A 26,380-nucleotide genomic window follows, 5' to 3' on the forward strand; every position below is an offset into this window, starting at 1 on the left:
AAGAATAGTTAGTTGGTGCTTTATGTTGTTGCCTCAGTCAATGAATTTTCTAGTAAGAATATGTTTGATGGTTGTGATTCATTCAGATGAGAAGAGCAATGAAGTGGATCTGTGTACCAGCGAGGACTGGGACGTTAAGACAATAACGAGCGCACTGAAGCTTTATCTGAGGTAAGGATCAGTGGGATGAAAGACACACACTCACACACTCACACATAGACACATAGACAAATGGAAACCTTCTATCTTTGGGGTTTGGATTGTTGGCTAAATAAAACCAGCAGTATGTGACACTGGACTGTTTTTAATTATAACTGGCATTTTTCAGTATTTTCTGACATTTTGTAGACAAAACAATAAAATGAAATTTTTTAGAGAGAGATTAATCGCTGCAATTGATGTTATTGTTAAATTGCGCATAAATTCTTAAACCTCTGTTGTGATTTAACTATTTGGTTGAACATTTTGAGTAATGTGACCCTTTAACACATTTTGAGATGTAAGTTAAGTTTTGTGATTTGTTGTCATTTTTATTGATGGATTCAGACAGATAATATGACTTGACTCGTCCAGAGACACCTGTTGGTGCGTTATTGATCATTTTGATTCATCTTATAAGCCACCAAACCGTTATTATTCAGAGTTGCCGTGTGTCTAAGCAAATCCATTTCTGACCTTTGACAACCCCAGTGGTTAATGGAAGATTTTTTACACATCTCTCCTTTGACGAATGTGATAGAGCCTCTGTTCACCTGAATATGAAACATTTTACCCATTGTCGACTCTGTCTTTTTAAAAATGGCTACAGAGTTAATTATGCAAAGTGCCTTTGTATAATTAACTCCTTGCGAGGTCACATTGCTTACTGTATGCCTGTTCCACATTCATCAACTCCTTCCAGGTTGACAGATAGTGTGGGTGAAGTTCAAAGATTAAAAATGTGGTTTAGTTGCAAGAAGCTGAGGCAGTTTCATTTAAATGCCAATTTGTTTTTGTAAACGTGCAGTTAGCAGCAAATTGAGTTGGCTTTACTTATTCAAAGTTAAAGTTGTAATTTTCAGCCTGTTTTCCTGTAAATACAGTAAAAAATACTCATAGGAAGCTGATACTTGAACTTTAACAATTAAGGTTTTAACTCCATCATCAATACCTGTTTTGATTTACCTGCTCTGTAACGTACACACAACGCAATTAGATCTTCTTAATTCATGTTGATTTTGCTGTAAGATGTTGTCATTGTTAAAATAATCAGATTTAAATGTCAAATTGGAAAAAAAGCTAAATATCAATTACAAACACTGTCATATTTTTTCAGTAATTGGTAACAGTTTAATTGACAAAAGATAAAGAATAACACTATCAAAGTTATTGATATCCTTTTTGATTTCTCAGGGAAGCAGTTTGATGTCATGTGCTGTGGGTCTTTGGGACTCACTCACAGTCTTCTCTTATTCCAACTCCCAAAGTAAAGCTTTATTGTGTCTAGTCAGGCAATACTCACCGCAACATATATCAATTTTTAAATAATGTATAAGCTAACATAGCATATCCATGTTGTTATGTTATAGTAAAGCATGCTGAGTGTTGCTCTGACTCGTCTTTTACTTTGTGTCTGACCTACTGGAATAAAGCAGGGTCAATCTCAGTTTCCTCTGAGGCTAAGTACCTTTGGCCACTGTCCAGCTGCAGTGTGAAAGTACCTTCAGATGAACTTGGTTATCTCAATGCGTGCACCATCTAATTCCATCCCCTGGCCTGGCCACATTAATCATTGCTGTGTGCAGACCCTATAAAACAGTGTGCCGGCTATTTCTGTCCCCCCTCGCTCACTTCAACTCTCCTTCTCCATCCACTCCGCCCACCCCCACCCTTCTCTCTTTCTCTCACTATCTCTTTGAAGGAGCCTTCCTGAGCCGTTGATGACCTATGGACTTTACAAAGAGTTTATTAGCCCTGCGAGTAAGTTTGAACACCTCTTAAACCCCCACTTAATCAGAGTACGGACCATAAGCAAACAACATGTGTTGTATCAGTCTGTCAGTTTAAGCACTGTGTAAGCTAAATGTTTTTTTCTTCCTTAGTAAGTTATTGAAAACATGCAGTCAAGTGAAAAACAGTTTGATTACTTTTTACTAACTTTTTGGAAACGTAGGTAATAATAGCCAACCCCCTCAAGTAAAGGATTCATAGTCTGAAAGCCAGTGGTCTGTGTGTGTGTCTTGAATGGTAATTAGGATGTATCCACAGTATTCCTCATATTTAGACTTTTAAACACTTGACAGGGGTGATATACCTGTACCTTTATGTCTTCTTACTTGGTTTCAGAAATGTGGTACTCTGGGCACTCATTAATGTGTGTGGTAGTAAATCTCACCATCTGAGGATGAGAAAATGTGAATATATTTGTTGTTGACTTGTGAATACAGTTGACCCTCTCTGGTTGACCAAACAAGCCTCTCTTCTGACTTGGGCGGAGACATACATATTTGACACACTTGTTTTACACGGCGTTTCTATTTCTAATTTCTGCCTGTTTTAACTTGCTACTAAAAATGTGTGGCCAAACAAGCCATTAAAGGTTAAAGCTAAAAGGTTTAAATATGCTGTAATTTGAATGCCCTCAAATGGTCCAGTGAGTGACCTTGAACAGCGAAAAGACACTTTTTTATTCTCGCCCACATAACATCATTTATGTATGAAATGTTTTTAAAGCAAGCCAAACTTGAATCTTATTATAACAAGTGCTATAATTGGATCAGGTTGACATTTTTATCAGGCGCTCGCAATGCCCTCATAACGAGGGGGAAAAAATGGATTAGCAATGAATATTTTTTTTGATGGATGACAGCATCCATAAGAAGCTTTTTCCATGTTTAAATCCTTGTCGTTCCCATAGTAATGAAATTCTGTGTGTCTGTGGATGTGTGTGTGTGTGTGTGTGTGTTTGTGTGTGGGCGGTCAGATGCCCATGTGTGAGGAAATGTTTAAGAGATGATCTTGGGGGTTTTAACACAACCCTTTTATACGGTAGCGACAGTAACGTAAAGCTATCTCCTTCGCCAGCATAGTGGTCCCTGCTGCCAAATTCTGGGAGGCTTCAGACCATATATCATTATCACACCTCTTCTTCACTTATTTAAACTGGAATGTATCATCCTCTAACCATTATACTTGAGGGTGATGGCCTCTGATCATTATGTCCTTAAAGGTCCACTAACTTTTGCTCAATTTAAAATTTTCCAGAATGTACCCAAATAGTTTTTTTTTTAGGACTTTTGAAGTAATAAAGGGTTCAATTCTCCCACTAAGTCACTTTTATTTGGTGTTTCTGTACTTTAAACTCTGATTGTGCACTGCTCAAATCAACTGTGTATGTAGTGTATCATCATCTCTTTAAATTTGCTGTTTGCTAATGTTGTACAGCATGCAATCGCATCTGCGTTGGCTCTTCGCCACCTGAGGAGCACAGAGAAATCCTTGTAGTTTAATGCGAGTTTATGGCTGCTTCTGCGTTTGAACAGAGGGAGGTAGTCCAGAGTCTCGCATCCAAGCCGTCCACTGCCTGGTCCACAAACTACCGGAGAGGAATCGACAAGTCCTCGGGCTGCTTATGAAGCATCTGGCCAAGTGAGTGTTCATAGTTCCTTGGTCATAGTTCACCCAATCTCCACCCCCTCTCTCTCAGTTCTCGCTTTCTGCTCTTCCTGTCTGTCTCCTCATTCTCACTCCACATGCTTTTTCTCTCTCTCTCTCCCTCACTCCCACTCTCTTCACTCCCCCTTCCCTGCTGTCATTCCATCTCTTCTCTGTCTACTCAGTGACTGCTGGGTAAGAAAATTGATGCTGCTAGCATCTTAATTTTTTTTTTTTTTGCCTTTTCTTAGGTCATTTTGGTGTTTATGTAAAGTTGTTGAAGGAGGATTGTGTAGCCTACTGTACCTGTTCAGCATGCCGTTGTGCAGCCCACCAGTGAAGTGAAATGAAATGGACCTCTCAAATTAAGCCCTCTCTTGAGATTACTCCATACATCCCTGGATGGACCACTATTGTGCATCACTCCATTTGTGAGATTAGATAGGAAGAAAGATTTAAGAAATAATGTTAGCTAACATTACAAGGTTTTACCTCAGCAAGCTTTTTATAAACTAAATATGAGCAAATTGAAGATAAGTAAATAATCCCTCTTCCCTGAGGCAGTGAAAGTCTGGTGGATCTTATTTCATAGAAACCCGCTGCAGAATCAGGCTCTGGTAAAAAGGCAGCGCTATTGAAATTGAATTTGGATTATCCAGCGTGAAATTCTCCAGACTGGAGAGACTCGAATATTTTTCTGAAGTTGGCGTGTGTGCATGTCCTGCAGGGGAAGGAAGCAAAGCCAGAATTTCACACTGCTATCTGAAATGGTTTCAGAGATGTTATAAATGTGAGTTGTCACCAATGTTTTTGTCTTCAAAGGCATCCTTTGAAGCTATTTAAACTGTCTCTCCGCAGATGCACTGCATATCATCATATTTTGAGTGTGAAATCTCTTCACCTGTCCATATAACTTTTTCTTCAAATAAAGGTTTTTTTCTGACCTCCTATGATAAAGTTTCATCTACTTGATTTCAAAACTGATCTAGGAGATAGTAGGGACAGTATAGACTAGTAGGGAACTATATATGCCAAACTATACATGCAGGTCAAGTTAATGTTTGGATTTAACAGTATTGGCGAGGATTTGCTGCAGCTTACTGTTGTAAGTGTGAAATGTCATAAGATGTGCTAAAATCCCCCCATTTTTAGTTGTCATTTTATCTCAAAATGCAGTGGCTGCTTTATGTATTCACCGTTTTCAGTGCCTCTGTGATGTGTGAAATACATCAAAAAAATCAAGAAGAAGAGGTTCTGTTGTAAATGTGAAAAACTAGGTTAGAAGTAATACACAGAAGGAAAAAGGTTAAGAGAAGGTTCAAACTTATTCATCAAGATCGCAACATCTCATTGTATTTCTTGAGCCATTTTGGACTTTTGATATGCTTTCTTATTGTGAAATTATGCTTTATAACAATACATATTTGAGGGTTTCCTGCAGTGAGATGGTTCAGAGGTGGGCCCCCTCTCTGTTAACATCATAAAAACTATTACGATTTTATGAAATGAAACATTAACCTTTCAGGAACAAGAGCAAAGTAGCAATTTTACACAGCAAAAGCCTTTTTACATTTAATGAGTGTGGCTATTGTTTAGGCTGTTATCTAATAAGTTAATTCATTACAAGATGAGATGCTTCAAGATCCGGTGACTTACCTCTTCTAAACAGTTTGCATGGGGGAAAGTTGTACTCTATGTAAAGGGTGTTTTTCAGGCAGTAGCCAAGCCATAGTTGATATTTGCCACTATTTTTGGCTTAATTTTCTTGTTTGCCAATATACTTAAACTTTTTTCCTTTTTTTTAAAAAATTAGCAATACATTACAGATACAGTACAGTACAATATCTGCCCTTTTTTTCTGCGTTCTTATTTATTCTGCCCCTTTTTCTGTCAAGAGTTCAGCGGTCCCTTGTTAAATCTTAATCATGAACATTAAGAATGAGGAAGAATCAAAGGTCTTGTTTCTTACTTTAGTCCAGTCTTATTCTGTCCTAAAACAAATCATATCAGTGAAGTTGAGCTAGTAAGTGGGAGTAAAACGTGTATAATGTGAGTTGTTATCTTCCTCAGTGTGGCAGCTCACAGTAAACAGAATCTGATGACCGTGGCCAACCTGGGCGTGGTGTTTGGCCCCACATTAATGAGACCACAGGAGGAGACTGTCGCTGCCATCATGGATCTCAAGTTCCAGAACATTGTGGTCGAGATCCTCATTGAACAACATGAAAAGGTAACACTCAAGACTGGGATTTGCCAGACTCGCAGTGCAGTATCGACAGTACTGTCACAACGTAATACACTAAAAAGTCCCTGAAAACTGGAAATGTTTACTTATAACACAAGTTACTACTATTATCTTCTATTTCTTTCAGATCTCTACTGCACTGACTGTACTTACATGATTCATTCCGTCAGTGCAACAATTTGTGTATATTTGTGTTTCCGCTTGCCATCCAGAACTATATTTCCTAAAAGATAGGCACAGTAGGCAGCACAAGGTACAAAGATGGCACCAAATGAAATCTGAATCAGGTGACATGACATCAGTAAGCTGCACACAGCACCTTTTGTGTTTACCAACCTGGGTGGCGTGTAATTACTTGATACTGAAGGATAATAAATGTGCGAGCGAAGCAAAAGACCTAATGTTTGTAAGTCCTGGTTTCTTGGCAACTTTGTACTATTGTTTTGAAGTTTTGTATTTTGCTCTTAAGTTTCGATTTGGCAGTTTCTGTTGCTGAGAAGTACACACACTGCACTGTACTCCAGAATTTCATTTGGGCAGAGTCTCAATTAGGGTGGATGTGGTGCTCCTCTCCTCTGTAGGTCCTGTTTGTTGAGGTTGTTTAGACTTGTGTATATTCACGTAATATACTTGCCTAATCCACCTTAAAGTCAGCTTCTTCTAGCAAGGCATTCAATGCATCATATTAAATAATGGGTACTTTGAGATCTGTTTGTATATATGCGTATTGTATTTATTGCTTACTCCACAAAATAATGAGCATAAATAAAGTTCTCACATAATGAGACGTGTACCAACTTAAACCCTTGGGACAGCATACCCTTCACCCAGTTATTAATGTACAGAGGTGTTAGACAGCAGTTTAATATCCAGTATTGTTTTAATCTGGCCAATAGGGGGAGCCCCAAGTGTTTATACCAGGATTAAACACATGGTATTCTCTTCATTTTCAGCAGGTTGATTATTCTGTAGATTATCATTTACATTTTATTATATTTTTGAACGTCCTTTGCCTGCCTGAATACATTTATTTTGGTTATGAGTTGTTTCATAACATTTAGTTCATGTAGATCATGTAATCTCCCCAGAATGTCATTAATCAGTGTCAATCCTCAAAAGGGGATAATTGTCCGCGTCAAAAGAGAAAAAGGTTTGAGATTAGTTTTCTAATCTGTGTGGAGCAGCATTGCACTCTGCGTAGAATCAGATGAAACCAGGAGCTTTTAGTGTTTTTTTTTTTCCCCCTTCAGCTTCATTAAATAGAAGATGATGTGTGTTGTGACTAATGTCTCCACCCAAGCTCACAAATCTAAAATGGGGTGTGAGAGACTACAGAGGCCTGGTGAAAACCAACCGGGTATACAAATGTGCTAAAACAACACCAGCAGCACAGTCTATACTGCTAGTCTCTGAGACTACCCAGAGGTATCCAACACCGTCCAGGTGATAAAGGATGTAGTGTTAGAATGCAGCAAGAGCATTTTGAAAAGTACAGCGTGTTAGAGCAGGGGAAAAGTTGAGCAGACAGACAGGCATTAACTTCCCTCACAGCTTAGTCCCACTCTAGACTGTTGATACCCCCAGATACCAACAGTAGACTCTGTTTTACATTCACCTCCATCTGCAGAGAGAGGTGAGAGGGAGAGAGGGAGGCAGCAGAAACTCTCAGCCATATCAGATTTCTCACTTTTTCTATCTGCCTTTCTCCTACAAACTTTCTCTCTCATGCCCCCTCCTCTGTGTCTGTCTCTCCCGTTCACACTCTGTCTCACTTTCTCTGCCACTTTCTCTCTCTCTCTCTTTCTCTCTCTCTCTCTCTCTCTCTCTCTCTCTCTCTCTCTCTCTCTCTCTCTCTCTCTCTCCTCGTCTGTGATCCTTTCTGAGACTCTGCTGAGACTTCCTCTCCTCTGCAGCCCTATTCTCTTTTAACTCCACATCTGAAGTTTATATGTAAACACGGCCCGGTGTAAACAGGCTGCGCCAGTTGGCCAGCCCTCCTCGAGTCCAAACCCTGTTTATTTTACTCTCCACTCTTTCAGAGAGTGGGTCAATTTCTCTGAGGAGAAATGTCACCTTAACTTAGACCCAGATTTCTGGACGGGATGTGATTGCGTTACATGTGGAGCTGCTCTCTTTATTTTGGCACAAACAAAATCTTCTCACATGCAGTTTTTAGGGTCCAATCAATGAGCTGCTCAGCGTTCCCTAGGAGCACATGCTGTGGCTGCAAATGGCCTTTTCCATTCATCTACCACTATATAAAGCCTTTTTAAAACCCGTTCACTAAGTGAGGTCAGTTGAGGACATGCTGCTGCTGCTGCTCAACAGTCTCTGAGTATCTGCACTGTGACTTTTTTGTCTTGGTAGAGACTTATTCACATTGTGTATTCAGATCTTTGCAGATGCTCCCGAGTCATGCCCTCTTTCACCTGCTGCCCCAGTATTCTCTGCTCCCACAAGGCAGTCCAAGAAGCTGAGTCGACAGAATCGGCCCCTGGCTGTCTACAATCCGCAAGCCCTAGACATTCAGAATGGTAAGAGACATACACATGTGCACCTGTATATTTTCGCACCTCTGATTATATTAAAAGAACTGAGTGTACATTATTAGATCATACAGAATTAAATGATTATATGAACCTTTTTTGTTAATCAGCATTGATTGCCTTTTCTTTCTCTTTTGCTTCATAATTTCATCCTGACATTGTGTTTCTGTTAGCAGTTTCTCATTGGATTTTGTTTTGTTTTGCCCTAATCAGTCAGTAGCCAGGGACATATCCAGATGTAATTTTCAGTCTGTACAGAAGCTGCAGTAGCAATATCTAGGAGCAGTTAGCGTAACTACTTTTCACAAAGATCAAAGAAATGTGTGCATTTAAGAGTTGTTATTTCTGTAAGTCGATTTACAAGAACCTGTATGTCTTCCAGGCTGTTTTTCATGGATGAAGCTAGTTAGCTACAGAATTATGAAGCTAGCTAACTAGCTACCTAGCTTGTCTTGAACCTGGCTAAAAGTATATTCCTATATCTCAGTCCAACATCAAAACAAAACTGAACATCATAACCTTTGTGAAAGTAGGATTTATTGCAGGGCTATTGTAATAGACTGAATTACTGTAGTTTTAGCTTGCTAGTGGCCACTTTGAACCATAGCACTGTCCACAGATGACACACTGAACTCATTCGCCTCCTCTCTGTAATACTGTGTGGAGAGATCTGCATCTATAACTTTGTGTGCCCTTGTTTACTTTTAAATGCTTAAAATTCAGTTCAGTTTCCTCTGACACTTGCTAAAATGTGAGACAATGATAGGGGCCCTCTCCTGTGCATCAGGTTACCTAGTGACCCAAACAATCTAACTCCTTCAATTTCTGATCCGGGGTCAGTCAAATCCCTCCCCCTCCACAATATGAAACAAATCTAAATCTGCTTACCAGATTGCCTCTCTTTACCTCCCTCGCGCCAGCTCTTACCATGGGGTATTTTAATATCAGGGATGAAAGGCGTAATCCTTTTTTAACCTTTGTGTCTTTTATATCCAACATAATGGTTTTAAAGTAAGTTGTCTCAGCATTCAGTGGGTAAAAGCAAATTTAAGGACGGTGAAGTGGGAAAGAGAGAAGAGTGTTTATGTATGCGTCCGCGTCTTCTTGCGACACTGCATGTGTCTAATATCCCTGCATCGTGACGTGACAGCATACCATGTGTAGGGAAGTCATTAAACAGGCGGCATGGTGGCGCTGTGGTTAGCTGTTGCACGGGAGGTAAAGCTGGTTAGAGCGGGTTGGGCGTTCGATCCCCGGCTGCCCCCGTCATGTCGAAGTGTCCTTGAGCAAGACACTGAACCCTAAGTTACTCCCAGCACCTTGCATGGCAGCTCGGTCGCCATTGGTGTGTCAATGTGTGAGTGAATGGGTGAATGAGACTTCACTGTAAGAGCAGTGAGAGTTGTCGTTTGATACATTGTTTTAGCATTATAAAAAATATTGATTATAGCCGTTCAAACGTGATGAAAGGTTGAGCTAGATATTTGTTTTTTCCCAAACCAGAAGCAGCAGCACAAAGTATTAAAGTTGGCAGAGGCTTACTAATGAATGAAAGGGACTACAGCAAGAGTTACAAAGATCCTTAAAAAAAGATATAAAACTGAGAAATTCATAGAGCAAAGTGAAATTGAAACATTGTTAATGTCTATCTTATCACATGTTGCATCTGTAAATGTTCTGTGTTAAATGATTATTAAAGGCCCTACACACCCATTGTCCACCCACACAGGTGTTTTCACTTATTTTGCCTGATTGGGCCACCTTCTCAAGACTGTCTGGGTGTGTACAAACTATGCTTGATGGACATCTCCCTCATCCTCCTGTTGTCCTGTGTAGACTAACAATGCTATGGTTGCATGCATGGTCAATGTAGAATGCATTAAATATTGTTAGAATGTTTGGTAATAATTAGGCTATAAGCCCAGCACCAATTCAGTTCGGTCTTAATTAAATGTGGGCTTTTGGTTTAAGTGCTTTGATATGTATGTGTTTGCCGGGGAAAAAAAGAAGAAATGCTCCAAACAAACCACTTTTTTAACATTTACAGTTGCTTCTGTGCCTCCCATTTCCCAAAAGCAGGATCTTTACTTGACAGTAAAATTGAAATAAAAGCGCTTGGATCTCCCTTGTGTTTCTGTAGGTTCCTGTGTATGACTGCAGAAATGTATTATTATGAACAATACAAACTTGGTTATAAGTCTTGTAAGCCTGTTTTGACAGCAGTTTGATTTATAAAGTCCCCTGTTGATGCAGCATTGCCTTATGTATTGATAAATTATTCAGATGTTTTATCAGGCAAGCTATCATCAGTAAGCTGGAAGAGGCTGAATCTTTTACAGTAGTAATGAAAAGATGTAATTGATTAAAACGAACACTTTTTTGTCCTCCAAGTGTCAGCGGTGGGAGATGGTTCCGGCCTAGCTACAGATGAGACATCAATGGGCAGCAATGAGTCTGTATCATCCCAGTCGTCGTCAGCCTCAGCCTCCGAGACGTCTACAGAGAAGAGTGACCATGCCCTCCTCAACACCAGCCTCAGCTCAGGCAGCAATTCCAAGTGAGTGGTTCACCATGCTTAAGTCCCAAATCAATATGTGACTGTGCACCACTGAAAATGCAGGCATTGGTTGGGAGATCCACAGTGAACAAGTCATAAATGAGTCCACATGGTTTACATTCAAGCTGTTCACACCGTATGGATTGCAAATATTGTAATTTAATAATTTGATCACTAGTGTGGCATTTACAGTTAAAGTTGCTTAGATGCTAAATTGATGCTTTATGTTTTGACTCCTTTCTATGCTGCATCAAATCAATTATACTATATTCACAGGTAAACTGTCTAAACAGTCACCAGTGTTGGATTTGAGCATGTAGTAATTAACTGGTCTCTGCTTCCAAGACACGGTTGTTAACTTGATCATCAGAGTTGCCATTTCGTTTTACTTCATTCATTCACTACATGAATCGCTGATTCATAGGGTTGGAAACAAGCTTCACAGCTGTGACTTCAAGCAAGAGCACTTTCACGACACAGGCAAACTACAAGTATAATGTAAAGCCATTGTCTATTGCAGGGATCATTACTTTTTATGTGGTTGCATTGTGTGGTGGCATTATTATCATTATTGTGATTATATGAGTTAGAGTAATAATGTTAAAAGTATTATTAGTATTCTTATCAGCGGTATTAGGGCTGGGAATTTTACAGTTTCAATTGAAAATCAGTTATTGATTAAATTTTTATCTGTGTAATGTTTTTATTTTTGAAATTGTAATTGTATTTATTTTATTTATTCTTTTGTGTTTTGTAACAAAATGTTAACATTTATCTGAGGGCAATATTGATCATCCTAACTTATCCTAACTTACCCTAACTTAAACAGTAACTTTGATCAAGACCTGAACTGCCAGTTATGTTTCATATTGCAGCTGAATAAAATGATGAGTAAATCCTTTCTATATTAACACGCAGCACACTCCAATAAGAGCCTGAAAATAGTGGCTCTTAATTCTTGTTCCCTCTTCCCTGGGAGATTATTAAATCGGAAATGCATCTTGCCCTCATTGCAGATGGACTAGTACCCCCTGTCCTGCATGTGTTAGATCTCTCCCTGCTCCAATACAGCTGATTCAAATGATCAGCTCTTTGTGAACTCCTGAAGCCGCCTGATAACAAGCTGATCATTTAAACCAGCTGCGTTGGAGCAGGCAGAGATCTAAAACATGCAGGACAAGGGGTGCTCCAGGAGAAGTCTGGGAAACCCTGGACTAGTTTAATACATAGCATCATAGTAGCAGTTACACTTTACTGCACTGTGTGGTTGCTGCACACTTTGTGAATTGACTGAATCGTTGAAGGCATGAGTCGTCATTTTTGACGTTCTTTAAGTTACTTAAGGTAGTTAATCAAAAATGAATCGATGGATTAATCGATAGTAAAATTAAATGTGATGCTATTAGTCAAATGTCAACTGTCTGTCTGAGAGGAAATACTTCTAGATAGTTTGATGCTCTGCTTCTCTCTTGCTTTTCCTTTCTGTTTTCACTCTCTCTACAAAGTCCTTGGTCTTTTTTGTTGTTTCCAGCCCGTGACTTGTCTTGAATGCTGATGTGAAAGATGAATTATTGGGTTATGCTGCAGATGTTAGACTCTTTGCTGTGTCATGTCTACAGATTCACCTTGAAATAGACTTTTTCTCATTCACTGTCCCTTTCTCCTTCTCTAACAGCTGAAAAGAGCTGTAAAATAAAAACAAATCCACCTCACAACTTGACAGAGGACAATGTGATTCCTCCCTCACTTTGACCTCTGTGTGTGTGCGCGTGTGTGTGTGTGTGTGTGTGTGTGTGTGTGTGTGTGTGTGTGTGTGTGTGTGTGTGTGTGTGTGTGTGTGTGTGTGTGTGTGTGTGTGTGTGTGTGTGTGTGTGTGTGTGTGTGTGTGTGTGCGCGCGCGCGTGTGTGTGTGTATGTTCATATCAAGTTTTTTCTCTAAGTTGCCGGATGACACAGACAAGGCTCTATATTACTTATGTAACCAACTCCTTTTTTTCCCCCTGCGGGTGTTTTTTTTTTCTGCTTTCCCACATATGTGGCATCATGTTGGAGGACGGAAGGAGCAACCAGGAGGAGGTCGTAAATCTCAGCTCTTATTTGTTTGGGAGACAGGTGGCCGAGCGTTGGCCGTGTAAATCGTATTGACATTGGGGAGATATTCATCTTGTTTACCCTTATAGCCGCAGCCCCTGTCCCTTTATGAAGACTTGCGCCATATGTCACAGGGTGTCGCCCTGGCTTTGTTCACTCATAAATCTTAGCATGTGAGATGGTGGAGACCTGTTAGCACAGCACCTCTCTGGCCTGGAACCCAGGGATTCGGCTTCAGTCCTAGCCAAAAAGAGCAGTGGGGATGGCAATTGCTAGATTACTTTCAGCCGTTCTCAGAAATGTATTTTCTGCACTCTGGTGTGCTCAAACGTGCACCTGGAAAACAGCATATATTCGGTTTCCTGCAGGATAGCTGCAGCAAATTCTGCCTGGTCATACACAAATGTATCCTGACTCACTGTATCATGCAATAACTCTTTGTGGACTGTGGCGTGATTTATCATTTCCGTCATTTTCGATGTCTTGCCTCATTTCTCCTCTTCTCCCTATATTCAGTCGCAGCTTCTCCCGGTGGTACTGTTGCCCCAAGTCCTGCCCAATGAGTTTACGTTTTTTGGCCACTTTTCTTTCTTTTCCCTCCATGCCTCTCGCTGGCAAACAGCTGTGGATCATAAAATGGTGGATCAGAGCTTATTTCCTGCCCACCCAAACTGGCGGTGGCTGGGCGGGCAGCTTGACTGTAGGTTTGATCCCACTTTCTACTAGAAACACTACAAAATCCCACCGCTGCCCTTCTTCCTTTTAGTAGAAAGACAGTTGGAAGCCCCGCTCATCCCTGTGTTAGCTCCTCGCCAGGATCAACGAGGCCTGGATGCTGCAGGGTGAAATTCCTGCAGTAATGAGAAGCAGCAGTCCACTTTTGTTGATGAATTTCTCCTTGCTACTAACCTGGCAGCATGTGCTAATGTGATAACCCTGATGGTTAAAATAATAAACCCCCAGTACAGTTCACTTTGGAATTCAATGTTGTTGCTTTTTTATGTATAATGATATAATGTCTCCTTCATATCATGATATGTGTGCTTATAAAAGATGCTCACAACATAAAACTTAATATTCTTAAAAACTTGTTACAAATATTACCAACGTCTGGAGAGGGATTTTCATGTGAGCCTCACATACAGTGTATTTTCACACAATCCCCATTTACTGTATTTAATCATGTTTTACAGAAGAAGCTTAGCTAGGCCTGTGATGGGTAAAAACAACGGATGAGCAATTCAAAGCTTGATGCTATTTTTGTTGAAGAGAAATGGCAAACGATTTCCCTCGGTTTGGCTTAGCTATAATTGTGAAAGCAATTTTGGGATGAATCCATTTACCTCTGGTACATTTAACAAGTTTCTAGGGCAGCCATGTGGCATTCACGGATTTTCCCCAACTGTTTATTCTGTAATTATTTAGATATCTGTTCATTTTAAAGATCTTTACAGATTTGTATAATCCTTTTCCAACTGAAATAAGCAGTTAGAGATGTTAACTTTTCTTAAATATGTGTGTGCGCATGCATTATTAATAATTTTATTGTATTGAGGGGTTTTGTTTGTATCTGAGTGGGTTCACCTGCAGGTGGGTGAAGTGTTGGTGCTCCTCTGCTCTCCCTTCTCTTGGCTGTGACCCAGGCAGACAGTGGTTGTGCCTGGGCCCAGGTTAATGAGTGGATTTGCTGCACTGCAGCGCACTATCCCCCCATGCTGATGTGGAGCAGCTGAGCACCACAGTGGCCCCACACTGCTGCAGAGCTATAAATCACCCACAGTCAGGCCAGGCCCAAATGGAACAGCCACCGCTGGGGATGGACAAGCGCACTGAGAGGGAGGCAGGGGAAGAAATGGAGGGAGGAAGCGATGCAGAGGGGGAATGAAAGCGTGAGCCCAGTACCGTGTGTTCACCTCCACCTATGTCCACATAAGATCCCCTACCATGTTCCCCCTTAAGGCCATCTCGCTCTCTCTCTTCCACTAGTGCCAACGTAACCACTATTCACAACATCCTCTCAACCTCCAGCCCCTCCCCAGCTGCTCCCTCTAATTGCCTTTATTAACGTCTCTATGGGAGCGGCAGCTAGGAGCAATTTGCTCATTATGTACTGTATTAGCACTGGCCCTGGGGCAGGCATGGAACACAGAGGGATGCCTGGCTTAGACTCCTGCTTTCCTCTGCTCCACTCTGCCTTTACCAGGACCCCTACCTCCATCCTGTAGGTCGGCCATAGACCCGTTGGCCCTGAGACCAGCCAGTGTAAAGCACAGCTACCACTGTAACAGATAAAGCTTATGGCCAAAGTGTTATTGTTTGACTTTACACATAACAGAAGTAACACATTACATTGAATGTACATGCATGGGTGACAAAGGAAAAATCAACATAAAGTGGGTCACCACAATCCTCCAGGACGGCTTCAGTGCACCTTGGCATAGATTCTACAAATATCTGGAATATGAACACCTTTTTTCCAAAAGATATTCCCTCATTTGGTGTTTTGTGATGATGGGGGAGAGTGCCATATAGTATAATTGTTGTATCAACGGGGATCATTCTTTGGATGTCACTCTGCACATATGTTTGGATTCCAACTTTACTTTTGGCTGTTGTCTGAACAGAAAAGCAACCAACTGGCCTATGTATGAATATTCCTCCAGAATTCAAACGTTATATTTAATTCATGACTGTTTGCATCTCTCACTCTGAATCCTCTCCCTTGGCATTTTACAGATACAGTCAATCCAGATGATTTTAGACTGAGAATTCGTTATTATCAGGCCTGTTTACTTCTGGCACGTTGACAGTTTGGGGTTGAGAATCAGTCAAGGTCAGATTTTATAAAGTGCAAGAAGTTTCAACACTCAAGGTCAAATAAATCTCTTTGTATGACCTTCAGATAAGTATATCAAAGATGCTTAATATGATCTACTGTCAAGAGTCAGTCCTTTTGAAGAGGCTTTTTGGCAGATGGACTGGAATGGATTATTTAATTTATGGAAGATGTCCTTGTTATTTGGATAAATGTACAGCCTGCACACAATGAGAATTCAAAGTGAGAGTCCCCCTGTATGTAGACGCTGTACAGTAGAATTAAATAAGATGGAATATTTGATTTGTTATCTCCATTTTTAAATAAATTTTCATAAAAAGTTATTTTTATTGTGCACTTTATCAAAAATGTTGTTGGTTTATTAATTTTAAGAATGGCCTTTTCCCTGTTTTTGCAAATGAACTGTGATTTGTGACTATCATAGTAATCATGTTTTATCATTTCTGTGCTGCATGTTAATATTTTATCAGTGCTTATCAATTGACCTAAGTTTGCAGTGATTGTGGAATTGGCAGAACATCAGCTAGAATTTGGTTTTAATTATGGTTGTGTTGAAATTTACCACTGGCAAAGCTAGACCCCACTGCAACTTTTGGTTTTAATTTCCGCCCTTTCCTCACATGAGGCATCATTCTTATTGCCTTCTGTGTGACTTTCTCCATTTTTCTGTCTAAAAGACATTGTGGCAGTTGGGGAGGAAAACGCTACAATCTTCAGAGAAAATATGCCATGTTTTCAGTCAATAGACAACCCAGTAGGATCTGTGGGAACTAAGGTGTGTGTTTTTATCTGCAGGGCCCCCACAGCAGGAGCCTCCAGGTCCACTTCTGAAGCGCCAGGAGAGAGCCAACCTGCTGCCACCACAGCTGCTTCTGAAAAAGAAAAGCCAGAGGAGAGGTAAGACAGGGTTCCCTCTCTTTGGATTCTTTCTTTTATCTTTCTGTTTTCCTCCCAACTGGATTTTATAATTGCAGTTGACTACTTTTATTCTGTCTTTATTTCTGTTTCATTAAGTCATTTTCACACTCTCATGCTGGTTAAATGTTGCACTCTGAGATTCCTTCACTCTCAGTTTTCACACACTTGCTCCATTACTCGCTTGCTCGTCTTATCTTGCATGTTCACTCAACAGAATCACCAGCTCCCTCGCTCGGCTAACATCTACTTAAAGTCTTGCGCATCAATATTTTCCCTGACTTTCTCACCCGCCCTTAATTTAGTTTACCTTTTGAGGGATCGTACTGCAACACAAGTACTGGCTATAGCAGGGCCAGCAACCTTCTCCCCTTTCTGTCAAACCCCAGATACACACTCGGGTATCTGAGCGAATCGGATGGGACTGTGTAGACAGTCTTCCCATTACACTCATCTATTGCTCTGCTTCCTTGAGACTAAATGATTGAATTCATTTTCAGCGCTTTCACGTGTTACCGAGGACATTGCAAACAGCCCGGTCATTCTATGGGCAACCTATTAATGTTATTTTCATATAAATACAAATCCTCATTTTCCCAAATGCGGTTCCACGAGAGTGCATTCTTTCAAAAGTCTGAATTCAAGAACTCGGCTGAATATTGTTGTATTGACAACTCTGTGACCACAAACTTATTTTTCAGTTTGTATATCTTCTTTCTCCTCTCTCATCCTACATTGTTGCTGCTCTGCAGAAAGAATATGAAATATTTATCAGGGCATCGTGTGTTGAAGGCACAACTTCTACATGGTAATGTTGCTGGCATTCGAGATAACGGTTTGCAATGGTGAGCAAAACAACCTTTCTGTGGAAACAGTTTTTATGTTTTCGGGAACGCAATGGCATAAATACGGCTTTTTACTAACCTTTGCAGAGCGATGAATATGGTTTCTTTGACGGCGCTCTTTTACATCAAACTGATTTAAAATGCGGCTTCTAAGCTCACAAATGTGAATTTAAAAGTGGAAGCACAGTGGAGAGAGATTTCTATTCTACCTCTGTTTGTGTGCAAACCTACTTTAGAATCCCCCCGCCACTTTTTAATTATCTCACCATAGATGGTTGTCTGCTGTGTGGACCTGATGTGTGCCTGCCTTTTCGGCTGCACAAAACCTGCTACAAACAGCGCTGCATCACATTGTGTTTGTGCGCGCACACGGATGCATGTGGGTGTGTTTTGACTCGCTCACTAGTCTGTCTAGACTGGAGATAGGGCAAGACAAGAGTGTGTAGTGGCCCGGCTCCTCTCTTGGTACTTTTGCTTATTTTCCTGCCTGGTCCATTTCTGCTGTTTCAGGCTAGTGAGTGAATGAACAAGCAGGCCTCGGGCCCAGATTGAACTGTGCGGTAATCCTCCCCAAAGCTCCGCCAGCTCACTGATTGCCTTCATTTTTCAGTGTCACCAGCAGGAAAGCCATGGCAGTGTACCCATGTGAGGCTGAGCACGACTCTGAGCTCTCCTTCCAGGTCGGTGCAATATTCAACGCCGGTAAGTGTTATCGCCTACACCAGTCGCTCACTCAGAACCAGCCCTGGCATATTGGATTTGGAGGAAAACCGAACACCCAATCTGATCTTCAATCGAACAGAGAGATGAGACGAGGAGAGGGAGAACAGGGAGGGCGGGGGCAGGAGGCACAGATTTGCTCTTCAGTGTGTCTGGAAGAGGCTCGACTGAGCTTTAATCACTCTCAGAGGAAATGAGGATTTTGTAGTTCCTATTTTTTGTCAAAACCTTTTGTGAGACGCAGGCACTGTAGATGTGCTGTAGTCTTTACAGGGAATCATGTGGTGATAAGATCCCACAATGCATTGCAGTTTATTGATTGTTGTGTTCTGGGTTTTTTCTTTCTAATTAAAAGGTGAGATCACGTCTTTTTTTTTTTTACATTGTTAGCCTCCGCAGTTCTTTAACCATCTCCCATCAAAGATATAATGATCTAATGTTATGATCAAAAGGTCAAAATCTGACAGCTGCCATTAATAAATATGGATTAGACGACTGAAACCTCACCTTAATCATGTTTCTTTACACTGTATGTAAAACATTTCCTGTTTCAATGTCTACATATTAAAGCCATCAATGTCTCATTGTTGGTTGAAACAGTTCCAGTCAGAATAAATGCCTACAAAGGTAAAATTAAATTTAATAGAAGAATTTCCAACTCATAAATATGAACTCACATTATCTGAATAATAATAAACACAAAATGAGTTAAGTATCACATTTTCATAAACTAAATTAAATTATGTTCTAGAGCGCACTCTCTTACACTGAAATTTAATTTGGAGCTTAACCGTTTTGTTTAGTATTACTGAATGATGATGTGTGTTTCTTTTGGATCTCCACTTAAATCTCCAGTTACCTCGACACAAAGTTTGGGGAGTTTTAGTTAGTTTTGCTTACATTCTGTCTGTCCTTCAACACTTAATCAGGCTTCAAATTAAGTGATTGACATGTTGCATGAATGTTACATGATGAGGTTCTCATTAACTAAACAGCTACAGTATCTTCAGGACATTTTTTGCCGCACTCTTCAGTAAATGTATTCGTGATTTTTTATTTTATTTTTTTTACTCAAAGCTATGTGTATAACAAATGTGCAAAAGGTCAAGAGGTCTGAATACTTGAACAAGCCACTGTACATACAGTTTGTCTAAAGAAAAGTTCAACATATGTTGATGTTTCCTCACCCTTAAAACTGAAACGATGACTTTGCCTTGCTTATTTATTTTCTTTAAGGCGCAATCTGTAAATACTTGACTGTGTAGATTTAAGGTGTGTTCACAGACCTGATTGAAAGAGTTGGTTTGGTGCAGTTTTAATCATGTCATAGAACAATACAGTATATATGTGTTGTCATAGCCCAGGCTCAGTGAGTGAGACAAAGAGGGAGACCACACAAGATTTAAAGTAATTCAATAAATCAGTGTTAACGTGTACACAAGGAAAAAACAAACAAGTATGAAAAAACAGGTATGGGTGCCCCGGGAGCTCACCTGGTAGAGCGTGCGTACCATGTACAAAAGTCCGTACCGCAGCGGCGCGGGTTTGATTCCTTTGCTGCATGTCATCCCCTCTCTCTCTCTCTCTCTCCCTCCCACCTTTCCAGTCTCACTTCAGCTGTCACTATATAATAAAGGCTAAAATGCTCTATCTTTAAAAAAGAAAACAGGTACAAAAGACAGTAAGAGTGTAGAATAAAATACTCATGGTAAGGTTTTTAGTTGTGCTTATTAGAAAAAGTTATGAATGTTATATAAATATATAAAAACTACAATTGCAAATTTGTTATTGTACTCATGCATGTGCTGATAGGGGTGGGGGTCTTTGTTTCTCAGTTGATCATAATTTAGAATATAAGTCTTATTCTAATGGGAACCAACTAATGTAAAAACACCTTTAACAACAGAGTAGTTTGTTGATGTCTTGTAGTAGTTCTTGTATTAGAAGACCCGTCTGTCAATTTGCGAGTAAAAGGAGGTTCAAATCCTCCACTTTGAATTTTGGTTGCGGATCATCTCTTTTGTTTACAACTGAATGAAAGATTGGGCTTTTAAGTTCCTTGTCCATTCTGTGTTCACAAGAGCACTGCCGGACATGTAAACGCATTTCTTTGTGTTTTGTATTGAATTAGTTTTGACTTGATTTCAGCCTTAGTTCTCACTGACAATTTATCCATGCAATTGTTGACTGGCAGATGCACTCTAAATTTTAAATTGGCTCACTTTGTAAACAAATCAAGAATCCTGGGAGGATTTTGAGAGCCACAAAAATGTTCTGTGCTCTGACACATCTGTCATACTAAACGGTTTGTAAGGGCTCAGTTTTGCTGCTGAGATTAAGCTCATGGTGAAATTCTAGAAAAAGTGGATCCAAAAACAGACTTGAGATGTACAGTAGAGATAAACAAAATGAGTCACAGTGGATTTTAGTGTACCCGCATCATTGCTGTATCCTCTTCAGACCTGTGCTCTTTTTCTCACTGACATGCACATACTGTCTACTCACTGGAGGCTCTTTGTCCTCTGTCTGTCCCCCCACCCTCACCCTCCCTGTGGTGTTGCCCCCCTGTGACACTGTGTCCTCTCCTGCAGTGACCCAGTCGAGAGAGCCAGGCTGGCTGGAGGGCGAGCTGGAGGGAAAGAGGGGCCTCATCCCTGAAAACTATGTGGAGATGCTGTAGGCCTAAATGGAAATATGTATGGACAAGTTATCACCTCCACCAGGAAAACTATACAGAGATGCATGTGCCTCAACTCTGACATTCACAGTAGAGCCTTGTTTATCCAAATCCCTGAATTCTCTCAAGCAAATGACAATATGTGTGATGCATGTTTCTTCGTTTGAATTTACTTTGGTGGAGAATCCACATGAATTTCAGCATTGTAATGGGTTTGCACTTAAAATATTCTGCTGTATACGAAGATGCTGTAGCCTCTAAACATCCAGGTAACTTTGTTAGTAGCAGCACCAGAGAATGAGCGGCTCTGTTGAAGGCCTCAGTCTCTCCCCCTTGTTATACATGGTATCCATGAGCTCCCAAGTCAAAGAATGATCTTCAGAAACTGCAAGGATCAAGGAATGTCAGAACTCAAATCACTGTAATCAGTTTGTCAGACTGTCTTGACAATGATGCACAGTTGGTTTTCAGCTTTTTAAGAGATTAGAGATATACTGTACCTACTGTGCCTTAACCATCAGAACACCCAGTGTAACTGTATGTACGGGTATGTATGAAAATGAATTGGAGTGTTACTGCTTTAGCTTTTAAAATGTTGCATCTTTTCTTTAATTTTAAGAATATTTAGATATTCAAAATAAGGCACATTGCTATTGTAACTTTATTTTATTTAATTGGCACACTGATTGCATGACTTTTGAATTTTAAATACACTTACGTTCTTGGTGCACTCCTTCACAGAAACACAGTGAAACGCCTCTTTGATACCTGATTGAACCTCTTGTGTTGAACACTAGCATCCGACAGAGTCAGCAGAGGTAACTTTAAATAGGTAATGATTGAAACCAAGTATTTTTCCTGTCAAATTATCTGTTATGTCTGTTTTTAAAGCATATTTTTAACGTTGTTCGGTTTCCTCCGAGCAGAGAAATTAGACACTCCCACAAAGTTGAAATTTTAGTTTATCATTATTTTAATCTTCAACTTCAGTGGAAGTAAGTGATTAGAAGTTTTGTTATCAATAAGACCACAAAATGCAGTATTTCAAAGTTTTACATCCTTTCAGTGTATATAGCCTGGTTGTTGAAAGAGTGAGGACTGCCAGCTATGTTTTACAAGTCTCCGTTAAGTGATGGACAGGTTTTAAGACTTCATTTGGATTGGTTTTAGCATGTGCACATGTCCTATTACAATTCATCCCTCAGCTGTTCAGCAAGACACTTTAATTTGTCTGAGAGCTTTTGGTTCAGCAGACTGTGTTTTCAATTGTGATAATTTAAGACATTGATTTATGACGTTTGTAAAGGGCCTTGACTTCTTTCATTTTTATACCTTTGGGTATCTTCTTGATCAATGTTAAACAAATAAAACATTTTTTGTTCTTTACTGTATTATGTATTCTTGCCATGAAATAAATGTGATAAATAATCATTTACACTTTAACAGATTAAATTCTTATCAAAGGTTTCTTCTTTTATAATAAAGAAACTCTCTCAAAACAGTATCAGTATAGTTTAAGCAAAGATATTATATTTTATATACTTTTATATATACAGTATGACATTTGTTTTCCAAAATAAGACTGACATGTTAACACTGTGGACCGAAGAAAACTAAGGAAAGCTCTGAAGCCACTTTTATGACCACATTTTGTTGACTGACAGTTAAGTGGTTTCTGTAGTTTAAATTTATATTTGGGGAAATGTGTCTAGTTTTACCAATGTGAAATCCAGCGCTGTGTCTAATTTTTTTCATGACTCATCTATTGTGTCACTGAGAAGGCCCACATTTTCCCACAGAGTCTAAGAATAAAGTGACTGGTGAAATGTGGATTCATCCTGCAGCCAGCACTGTTACAGTGAGCCATGTAGTGTAATGTAACCCTTCCTCTTGATATTGACCTGCACTGGTCCATGGGACTGAAAGCTACTTCCAAAATAACTTTCCAAAACGTGGATTAAAAATAGATGGTAATCTTTCACAGAGGAAAACACACACTAATCTACCTCCACCTCCCTGATCCATTAACATCAGCGCCTGTTAATTCTTAGACTACATCTGTGTAATTAACACACCAAATAGCCTCCAGACCTGATGCTTTGGCCTCATCAGTCCACCACCACACTTAGACCTCCGGTAAGTGGGCGGATGCACTATGTAGAAGTATAAACACACACGCTCTGTCCACTTTGAAAATACCAGAGGTTGGAGCTGTGGTTTCAGTGCGACACATATGTCCACCAGCTCCCTGAAGCTACCGCAGACACTGTGATTACATAATGAAATGAGGCTGAGCTAATGAGATGGGCAAAAATTTTCCCCCACTATCGCCCCCACCACCACCCACCCCCGGGGCCCTTCATCATCATCTTCCCTCTGCCAGAATACTGCTGAATCATAGAGACATCCACCCTGCCTGCCTCTCACTCTGCTTTGGACTGTCTGTCAGAAAGCGTGCCATATTGCTCTATCTGCCTTCCTTTTTGCTTTTTCTTCTGCCTACCTGTCTGTGTCTCAGGAGTATTTAAAACTCCTCTCGCTGTCTCTCTCCTGCGTGCCTTCCTCCTTTTTCCTTTTCCTCTTCCACCCCACAGTCAGCGCTCCACTTCTTTTCTGGTGCTCTAATTGTAATTTGTTTATGAAATCAGTTCGTCACCGTGCGTCTTTCCTCCTAAATTTGGGAATATGACGCAAAGAGCAACAGTGGTAAAATCTGTGTGGGTCAGATTCATATTTGAGACCTTTGAGCTGCCTTAATATCTCTTGAGATTGAGGTTGTGTTACCTGTGGTGGTGTCTGTGTGTCTGCAAGGATTCTGCATCAGTGTCTATCGGTCTGGGATGATGTATACACCAGTGTGACCGTGTTGATGTAGGTGTGTTTGAGTAAAAACCCAGATGGACATTTTCATTTCTCATTTCCTAGAGTCCTGGCTGTGTGCCAGATGTCCTCTGCCTCCCATGACGCAGTGTCCTTCAGCCCCAAAACATAGTCCCTACAACGTGACTCAGCTTAGATCAAAGCCTACAGCAGTTTGCCTCTAACTACGAGAGAATGACACAACTATGTCTGAATTTCCCAAACGTGCATGTCGGGAAGTAACACTAACTTGATACATTCCTGTGTCTTCATCTGGTGCAAAGCTTCTGAAATGTAATCATAATAAGACTTGATGTATTATTGGGGTGAAAAGTGAGTGGGAATTTGGAAAAAAAAGTGAATTTCAAACATAAAGGAGAGAGTGTGGAGGGGGAAAAACAACCCTCAGCTCAGAGTGGGCCACAGAAGCTGCCATGTGCGCGGGCGCAGCCGTGAAATCAGCCTGATCCAATAGATTCTGTTTATCTGGCACGACTACAAGTGAAAGCAATTGGAAATCTGGGGGAGATTTGGAGAGGGCTGTGGATTCGGAGAGAGAGAGAAAAAAAAATGAGCAAAAAAAGTAATACTGTCTGCTCTACAGTCTGGCAAAGCAGGCGTGTTTTCAGATCAGCCTTTAACAAGGTTAATGGTGATTTTTCTCCACAGGCGCCGTTTTACTGTAAAAGTCTCATCCTTGCACGCTTTATCGCTGTCATTTTCACTCTCTTCTCTTTCCGTTTGTCTTTGTTCTCTTCATCTCCTCTCCCTGTGACTGCTGTACCTGCTGCTGCTCCACATCATTTCTGTTTTTCCACGCTAACTCTGTGTTTTTTGGCTCATTATCCTCCCCAGCCACCAAATGCAGCTGTTTCGAATTCAACCAGATCAAACAGCACATTTTTTGGGGCACGTTTCCTAGCTTCTGTCTCATGGTGCAATCTTCATCACACACACACACACACATACATACATACCATACATACATACATACACACACAAAATAACAGAACTTAAATCACATGAAATGATCAGTTTAACAGTTTTATTAGAATCTTGCAATAGTTTTGCAAACACAAGTATGGCAATATCTGCATCAAGATATACAGTAGTAACTGGTTTCAAAGATGTTTTATTGGTTTATGTTGAAGGATGTCTACTGTGTGTTTGCTGGATAGTTGCTGAGAAATATTGTACAAAGCATCTGAGTAAAAAGTCATTTTTGGAATTGGAAAAAAAAAGCATTTATATATTTATATATTAATAAGAAATGCACTGCCATGGCTGTGGAGATATGGCTTAGTCTCTCTACACCCGATTCATCACCGTGAACAGAAAATGGCAATGACGTGACTCCACATACAGTGACGCGATAGTGTACTGTGAAACAACAGTTGAACACATTCTGAGTCATTCGTGCCTAAAAGGAGTTCATTTAGAAGGAGACAGCTTCTTAAGATAACGTTTCTATCTCCAGTCGGGGAAAGGCTTTTTTATTTTATCATCTGCAATAGGTGGTGATTGATGACCAATAAATAAACCGTTTGTTCCTTTTAAAGGAAAAGTTCAACACATTTATTAACTTTCTTGTCGGGGGTTAGATTAGAAGATTGATGCCACTCTCAAGTCTGTATGGTTAATCTGAAGCTACAGCCACGGCACGGTTAGCCTAGCTTAGCATAAGGACTGGAAACAGGGGGAAGCAGCTAGCCTCGCTCTGTCCAAAAGTAACACAATCTGATTACCAACACCTTTAAAGCTCACTAATTAATACATTTTATCTTTAAAAATTTTTTTTTAAGATTAAACAAAGTAAATACATGTTCATTACTGAGTTTTAGAGACGCTGGTAGGTGGAATTGATCTTCCGACCTTTGGACAGAGTCAGGTTAGCTTTTCCCCCCTGCTTCCAGTCTTTATGCTAAGCTAAGCTAACAGTCTCCTGCCTATAGCTCCTTTTTTAACGTACAAACATGAGAGTAGTATCAATCTTCTCACCTAACTCTCGACAGAAAGTGTATTTCCCAAAATGTTGAACTATTCCTAAAACAATTTAAATAAATTAATTGAATAGCCAACAGTCAAAGCCTGTATTTCTGGAGTGCTGAAGGGTACATCATTGATAATATTGTTGTCATAATCAGGAATCTGCTGTGTATAGATTTCAATATTTTACCATTCTTTGGGACAAATTAGTTTCTTTTATGATTGAAGCTTATTTTGGCAGTTAGTGCAATACGTCCAGTTAACGATCGGTCGGAAACAGTCAAATTTGAATTGGCTAAATGTCAGGTCTACAGTCTCTACATCCATCATTTCATTTCATTTTTTTGTGTGCATTAAGTTTCTATTTTAAAACTGAAAAGTCAAGAACTTTCTTTCACGTATCCCATTTTTCAATAGTTTGTGATTTTTTGATTTTATTGTGGTGCTCATCAACAATATACCGCCATGGG

At 40.1% G+C, this 26,380-nt stretch overlaps 1 protein-coding gene across 8 annotated transcripts in view; it reads left to right on the forward strand.

Annotated features, from left to right (window-relative positions):
- arhgap10 (Rho GTPase activating protein 10) overlaps positions 1-22,451 on the forward strand; it is a 45,577-nt gene extending 23,126 nt beyond the window's left edge. For 3 of the 8 annotated variants that reach the window (XM_070921007.1, XM_070921015.1, XM_070921055.1), the window contains 8 exons: positions 87-171; positions 1,901-1,959; positions 3,522-3,627; positions 5,704-5,863; positions 8,271-8,412; positions 10,816-10,981; positions 16,704-16,805; positions 18,279-18,840. In XM_070921007.1, the coding sequence (XP_070777108.1) occupies positions 87-171; positions 1,901-1,959; positions 3,522-3,627; positions 5,704-5,863; positions 8,271-8,412; positions 10,816-10,981; positions 16,704-16,805; positions 18,279-18,585 (1,127 nt within the window). In that variant the 3' untranslated portion in view covers positions 18,586-18,840. Of the gene's footprint in view, positions 1-86; positions 172-1,900; positions 1,960-3,521; positions 3,628-5,703; positions 5,864-8,270; positions 8,413-10,815; positions 10,982-11,405; positions 11,607-13,936; positions 13,945-16,703; positions 16,806-17,575; positions 17,669-18,278; positions 18,841-20,979 lie in introns of those variants that run through there. The other 5 variants (XM_070921023.1, XM_070921040.1, XM_070921031.1 and 2 more) reach the window with 5 other exon arrangements.
- The last annotated feature ends 3,929 nt before the right edge of the window (positions 22,452-26,380 follow it).

The sequence above is a fragment of the Enoplosus armatus genome, chromosome 2, assembly GCF_043641665.1.
Source record: "Enoplosus armatus isolate fEnoArm2 chromosome 2, fEnoArm2.hap1, whole genome shotgun sequence".
Taxonomy (NCBI): domain Eukaryota; kingdom Metazoa; phylum Chordata; class Actinopteri; order Centrarchiformes; family Enoplosidae; genus Enoplosus; species Enoplosus armatus.